At 44.1% G+C, this 7,501-nt stretch overlaps 1 protein-coding gene across 3 annotated transcripts in view; it reads left to right on the forward strand.

The window, feature by feature from the left end:
• The window catches only part of LOC137562555 (uncharacterized), a 110,756-nt gene extending 104,868 nt beyond the window's left edge, over nt 1-5,888 (forward strand). For all 3 annotated transcript variants that reach the window (XM_068274032.1, XM_068274014.1, XM_068274022.1), the window contains 2 exons: nt 1,011-1,094; nt 3,613-5,888. In XM_068274032.1, the coding sequence (XP_068130133.1) occupies nt 1,011-1,094; nt 3,613-3,734 (206 nt within the window). In that variant the 3' untranslated portion in view covers nt 3,735-5,888. The remainder of the gene's footprint in view (nt 1-1,010; nt 1,095-3,612) is intronic.
• The last annotated feature ends 1,613 nt before the right edge of the window (nt 5,889-7,501 follow it).

Genomic DNA, 7,501 nt, shown 5'->3' on the forward strand with positions numbered 1-7,501 from the left:
AGATTGCATTTTGTGGGGAAATCTGCTGCCTATGAGATTGCATTTTGTGGAGAAATCGGCTGCCTATGAGATTGCATTTTGTGGGGAAATCGGCTGCCTATGAGATTGCATTTTGTGGGGAAATCGGTTGCCTATGAGATTGCATTTTGTGGGGAAATCTGCTGCCTATGAGATTGCATTTTGTGGGGAAATCGGCTGCCTATGAGATTGCATTTTGTGGGGAAATCGGCTGCCTATGAGATTGCATTTTGTGGGGAAATCGGCTGCCTATGAGATTGCATTTTGTGGGGAAATCGGCTGCCTATGAGATTGCATTTTGTGGGGAAATCTGCTGCCTATGAGATTGCATTTTGTGGTTGGCCGCCGGCCCTCCACCATGTGGACTATTGTGCCTCGGTAAGATGTCCTCCTTTTTGGGGTTCTGCAAGTGGCCACCCTAATCCGAGCCAACACAAGGGTTTCATTGGTGCGGTGCATCATCAACGGGAATCCCAGTGATGGACTTCCTGTCCAGCAGGAAGGACGTGACGGAGTGGGAGGCGGTGCTATGCATATGTCCCTTTCGCTACATTCTGTCTCAGGGTCATATGATTGTCGTTTTTTGTGTTAAGGGGGTGATGCGACATCGCAAAGCAAACAACGAATGTAAAACAGGCCTAAAAGTACTTGAGAAGTACTGGCCAATAGCAACCGTTCATATACCCTTTTCTGATGCAAATTTATGCAGCTTGAAAAGAGACTAATAAAATACCGCCCAGGTAGAATTTGACTGGTTCATTTTCAAGGTGCATTCATTTGCATACATTATTTGCATATTCTTGTATCAATTCAAAATTATTTACATCTTATTGACCATGTCTACTAATGAGTATTGAATTTCTAGTTAAAACAATCCGGAACTTTTATATTTATAATATTTATATTGTTAAAATGTCTTAACATTGTTCTTCTAATCACTGTAGAGTAATAACTGATTTATACTGACTTCTCTCATTATATTTGTATTCCAGATGGGAACAGAGAACTTCTTTGGGTTGCACCAGTTTCCTGTGTGTTGTCCTTCATAGTCAAATTTGCCGTCTTCATCCTATGCCGTAAGTACCGTACGTTTGTATATCACAGTCACCATCAGAATTAGAGAGGGCACTACAGTGTTCTTTAGACAACAGAAGGTTCCTGTGTGCCACTACAGTGTTCTCCAGCCAATAGAAGGTCCCCAGATGCCACTACAGTGTCAACCAGCCAATAGAAGGTCCCCAGGTGCCACCACAGTGTCCTCCAGCCAATAGAAGGTCCCCAGGTGCTAGTACAGTGTCCTCCACCCACTAGAAGGTCCCCAGATGCCACTACAGTGTCAACCAGCCAATAGAAGGTCCCCAGGTACCACCACAGTGTCCTCCAGCCAATAGAAGGTCCCCAGGTACCACCACAGTGTCCTCCATCCAATAGAAGGTCCCCAGGTACCACCACAGTGTCCTCCAGCCAATAGAAAGTCCCCAGGTGCTACTACAGTGTCCTCCAGCCAATAGAAGGTCCCCAGGTGCTACTACAGTGTCCTTCAGCCACTAAAAGGTCCCCAGGTGCTACTACAGTGTCCTCCAGTCAATAGAAGGTCCCCAGGTTCTACTACAGTGTCCTTCAGCCACTAGAACGTCCCCAGGTGCTACTACAGTGTCCTCCAGCCAATAGAAGGGCCCCAGGTTCTACTACAGTGTCCTCCAGCCACTAGAAGGTCCCCAGGTGCTACTACAGTGTCCTCCAGCCAATAGAAGGGCCCCATGTGCCACTACAAAGTCCTCCAGCCAATAGATGGTCCCCAGGGGGCCACTACAGTGTCCTTCAGCCAATAGAAGGTCACCAGATGCCACTACTGTGTCCTCCAGCCAATATAAGGTCCCGACTCCCCAGGAGCGACTACAGTGTTCCCCAGCCAATAGAAAGTCCCTAGTTGCTACTACAGTGTCCTCCAGCCAATAGAAGGTCCCCAGATGCCACTACAGTGTCCTCCAGCCAATAGAAGATCCCTAGTTGCTACTACAGTCCAAGAAGAGTTTTGAGGGGTGGCACGCCTTACCCGAGTATTGGGTGCTTAACCTTGAGTGGTAAGCCACGTCACCCCAAAGAGTCAATGTATAATGTCCAAAGATAGGTTAGCACACCTTTGTCCAGATGCAGTTCTGGTTTATTTCATGTGTCAACACAGGTTTTGACAATTGTTTTGGGGCCCCAAGGGTTTACCTTCTTCAAAAAAATGCAGGCAAACAATAACATGTGTTACATTGTTTCTTTGCACTTTTCTGAAGAAAGGGACCCCTTTGGGACCCCAAAACAATTGTAAAAACCTGTGTTGACATATGCAATAAACCAGAACTGCATCTGGACAAAGGTGTGTTAACCTATCTTTGGACTTTATGGTTGCGACTACAGAGTCCAACAGCCAATAGAAGGTCCACAGGTGTCATAACAGTTTCCCAACAACCAATAGAAGGTCCTCAGGTGCGACTATATAGTGTCCTCCAGCAAATGGAAGGTACCTAGTTGCTACCACAGTGTCCCACAGCCAATGGACGGTCCCCAAGCCAGGTGCCACTACAGTGTCCAATAGCTGATGGAAGGTCCCCAGGAGCCACTACAGTGTCCAATAGCTGATGGAAGGTCCCCAGGGTCCACTACAGTGAACTCCAGCCAATAGAATGTTCCCAGGGGCCACTACAGTGTCCTCTAACTAGTAAAAGGTTCCCATGCCTACATGACTGCAGGGGGCTGGAAGAAGCCCCAGGTAAGTTGAACCACCTTTGGGTCACTTGAGGTTCCCTTTAAAGGTTTCCCTTTTTATTATCTCAGATAACTGTGAGGTATAAACAGTATATTTATGTAGCGCCTGGGTTATAGGTACAGGAAGGACTGCCGGGTGATTCCTAGAGGGTCCTTTGACCTACCATGGATCTTCTGTAGCAACCTAAAGAGGCCCTCCGCCTGCAGTGCATTTCCCAGGCCTCATTCTGTTACCTCTGTCTACACTACACAGGGATGCATGTGGCTAACTCCTATAATCAGCTTTGCAATGTACAGAATAGGCAGCATGGTGGTACAGGGGCCAGCATTCTCAGCTTGCACGACTGGGGTCTGAGGTTCAATTACCGGTGACAACGTTATCTCCCTACTGTTCTCACAGGCTTGCATTGGTTTCTTCACATATCTCAAAACATATTAATTGGTTGCCCCCCGCCCTCAAAAAAGAAAGTTAAAAGTGGCCTTAGATTGTGCTGGGGTCATTGGTTTGTGACCCCTAATACATGGTACAATAAAAATATCTGATTTTCCCATTTATTCAACCAAAACGATCTAATCGAATTAAAATTGTAAAGCATACTTTTTTTATCAAGAAAAACAAACTATTATCCTGTTTTTTTCGATAAAAATCCCATCTGACTTGTTTAAAAAAAATCAAACGAAATTATCTAATTGAGAAAAATGAAGAAATTGTACCATGTATGGACAGCATAAGGGACAGTTTGTTGTCATGAGTTATTCATCACACTCTGACTTTTTCCCACTACACTCCATAAATTACACAGTGTCTTCAATAAAACATATTTTTCCATTACTTAGGTTTGAGAGGAACGACTACCAACAGCAGCTACAGCGACAACAAAGGAAGCCCACAACCCAACTCTGATGATCCCTCGCCAAGTGATATCTTACTGCAAGAACACAAGACTCAAGCGGTGTGACATTCCTGGAATAATGTTACCACTCAGGCCAGAGTCACACTTAGCAGAATCGCATCAGTTTTCCAATAAGTTCTATAGGAAAAACTCATGCCATTCTGCTAAGTGTGACCCTGACCTGGTACATGAACCTTTCATTTTGACCTCGTAACACATTTTCCTTTGGATACTGTCGTATTCCCAAAAGCTAGAGGAGCCAAAGTCGGGTGGCAGAGGATAAAGCTATGCCTCTTGGAGATTTCTGCCTCAACCTCAGATTATGTTCTGCACTTTTGTATGTCTGTGCTGTTTTAGGCCCAGAGCCCCCATAGCCGCACTTTTAGTAGTGTTTGCCGGGTGCCGGCAATTGGCAAAGCGCTATGGCAATGGGTCTCTATGAGGGTGCTTCCACTGCAGTGCTTGCACTTGGCGATTAAGCCGCAGTATTATTGGAGCGATCCTGAAGCAATCGTATTGAAGGGATGCAGAGACAAATCGCAATCGCTCTGGGATTTGTGGTTGAAATTGCTGCAAAGATAGCATTTTCGGAAGTCTTAAGTAATTATAAGTGCTGCTAGTGGCCCTCTGGCCTTACCTAGATCTTAACCACTTTACCACCAGTGGTGTGTATATCTACGCTCCTTTTTACACCCTTTCCCCACCAGGAGCATAGATATATGCACCTCCCACCGCTACCGTCGCTGTCCGCGCTCCCGCTCGCTCGTGCGCATGCTCCTGCATTTGTGCACACGCCGGCCAATCACCCAGAGATCAATGAATGAGAAAAAACTTTCCCGTTTGTTGATCTCAGCCCCCCAGCTATGATCAGCTGCTTCTATGAGAAGCATCGCGATCATTGTGAAAAAAAAAAAAAGTTGCCCAGCCTCATTGTGCTTCCTGTAAGCGTACTTCCGATGCTTACAGGTCGCATGAACAAAAAATTGCTGTGGTAACCTTGTGGCCAAATAGTAAAACTACATCCAAAACATTTTTCATATACAAATACATACATTTACACTATAAATTAACTCATTACCTCCCACACTCCCCAATTTATTTATTTTTTTTGTAATAAAAAGAAAAAAAATTACAATAAAAAAAAACATAAATAGTTACCTTAGGGACTGAACTCTTTAAATATTTATGTCAAAAGGGTACAACACTGCTACTTTTTAAATTATGGGCTTGTAATTAGGGATGAGGCAAAACTGAAAAAAATGCACCTTTATTTCCAAATAAAATATTGGCACCAAACATTGTGATAGGGACATAATTTAAACGGTGTAATAACCGGGACAAATGGGCAAATACATTTCATGGATTTTAATTACAGTAGCATGCATTATTTAAAACTAATCTCCGAAAACTGAAAAATAATGATTTTTTTCCCACACTTTTTCCTATTTTCCCATTAAAACACATTTAGAATAACATAATTCTTGGCATAATGTCCCACCTAAAAAAAAGCCTAATTGGTGGCGAAAAAAACAAGATATAGTTCATTTCATTGTGATAAGTAATGATAAAGTTATAGACAAATGAATGGAAGGTGCGCTGAAAGGTGAAAATTGCTCTGGTGCTCAAGGGGTAAAACCCCCCAGTTGTGAAGTGGTTAAAGGGAGTCTGAAGTGTAAATAAAAAACAAAACAGATACTTACCTAATGAGAGGTAATGCTCTGGATCCTATAGAGCTTTCCTGTTCCTCTGCTGGTCCTCTCGTTCCCCCGCAGGCTGCCCCGTTAGTTGTCCACAACCAATGGGTTGAAGACTGCTCTCTGCCGTTGCCCGAGGCTTTGGAAGTTTTCAGGTGTCCAAGTGCTTCCGAAGACTGGCCGCTCCTTACTATGCATGCGCGAGCACACTCTCTCACACACTCGCGCATGCGCAGTAGGGAGTCACCCGTCTTCGGGAGCACTCCAGCTCCCAAAGACCTCCGGCGGGAGATTTGAACGGAGTAGCCTGTGGGGGAACGAGAGGACCAGCAGAGGAACAGAAAGGCTCTATAGGGCCCAGAGCCTTCCCCCTACTTTGTACAGTATTTTTTTCTTGTGTGTATTTAACATAGTAATTATTGATCTTTGTTTAAGGTTCATTTTACTTTTTATTATTGATAAATATAAATTTGATATTGTTTATACTATATTTATAAACTTATAATAAATATTTTATTTAAATGTATTCTGTTGGATATTTTAAATGTATTCAGTTGGATAGTCATGGCCAATAGGGTGCAAATAATTCCATTTTGGTGCAATTGTGCATGGTCATTTTATGCCAAGGGATATGTGGGCAGACGGGAGGTTCAAGAGATCCGACACTGAACTGTTTGACCGTAATGTCCATAGATATGCTTGGAGAAGATGAGGCTTGCAATGCAAAGTACACCATTCCAACTGTGAAGTATGACGGTGGAAGCATATAGATGTACCGATATATAACAAATGTCTGCCTTTAGTATGGTGGCCAAAAGTTGCAGTTTAACTGGGACAGTCTCAGAATTAGGATCCCCCGTACAATTCAATCCCTACCATAGTCCTATGTCTATCTACTGTATGTATCGTGTAGTGTATGTACCATGGTCAGTGAACCATTTACCAGTGGTTTTGGCACTGTGAGCAGGTGCCAGGTCGTGCTGAAAAATGAAATCTTCATCTCCATAAAGCTTTTCAGCAGATGGAAGCATGAACCCACTTTTGAACCAGAAACAGCGGCAGAAGCGCCTGACCTGGGCTACAGAGAAGCAGCACTGGACTGTTGCTCAGTGGTCCAAAGTACTTTTTGCGGATGAAAGCAACTTTTGCATGTCATTTGGAAATCAAGGTGCCAGAGTCTGGAGGAAGACTGGGGAGAGGGAAATGCCAAAATGCCTGAAGTCCAGTGTCAAGTACCCACAGTCAGTGATGGTCTGGGGTGCCATGTCAGCTGATGGTGTTGGTCCACTGTGTTTTATCATGGGCAGGGTCAATGCAGCTAGCTATCAGGAGATTTTAAAGCACTTCATGCTTCCATCTGCTGAAAAGCTTTATGGAGATGAAGATTTCATTTTTCAGCACGACCTGGCACCTGCTCACAGTGCCAAAACCACTGGTAAATGGTTTACTGACCATGGTATTACTATGCTCAATTGGCCTGCCAACTCTCCTGACCTGAACCCCATAGAGAATCTGTGGGATATTGTGAAGAGAAAGTTGAGAGACGCAAGACCCAACACTCTGGATGAGCTTAAGGCCGCTATCGAAGCATCCTGGGCCTCCATAACACCTGAGCAGTGCCACAGGCTGATTGCCTCCATGCCACGCCGCATTGAAGCAGTCATTTCTGCAAAAGGATTCCCGACCAAGTATTGAGTGCATAACTGAACATAATTATTAGAAGGTTGACTTTTTTTGTTTTAAAAACACTTTTCTTTTATTGGTCGGATGAAATATACTAATTTTTTTAAATAGGAAATTTGGGTTTTCATGAGCTGTTGTCATGATCGCTGCTGCAGCAGCTATTGCTGGAAGTAGTAGTGCTGCAGCTCAGGCAGTTCTGATCTCTTTCCATGCAAGCTGCATAGATTTGTCTGCCTTTCCCTGCTGTCAGCTTGTGACTGATTATCATTCACCTGTGTGGGAATCTGCATGTCTGCTCCCATTGGATGACCTCAGTATAAAGATCTGCTTCCTGCAGGGTTTCCTCGGGTTTTCATAGCTTCAGCTTAAGCCTGCCTTGCTGTCGCTTTAGTCCCCGATCGTGTTTCTTGTTATAAGATACTTTGCTGGTCTTTGCATCATATATTGGTTCATTGC

This window comes from Hyperolius riggenbachi, chromosome 1 (assembly GCF_040937935.1).
Source record: "Hyperolius riggenbachi isolate aHypRig1 chromosome 1, aHypRig1.pri, whole genome shotgun sequence".
Taxonomy (NCBI): Eukaryota; Metazoa; Chordata; class Amphibia; order Anura; family Hyperoliidae; genus Hyperolius; species Hyperolius riggenbachi.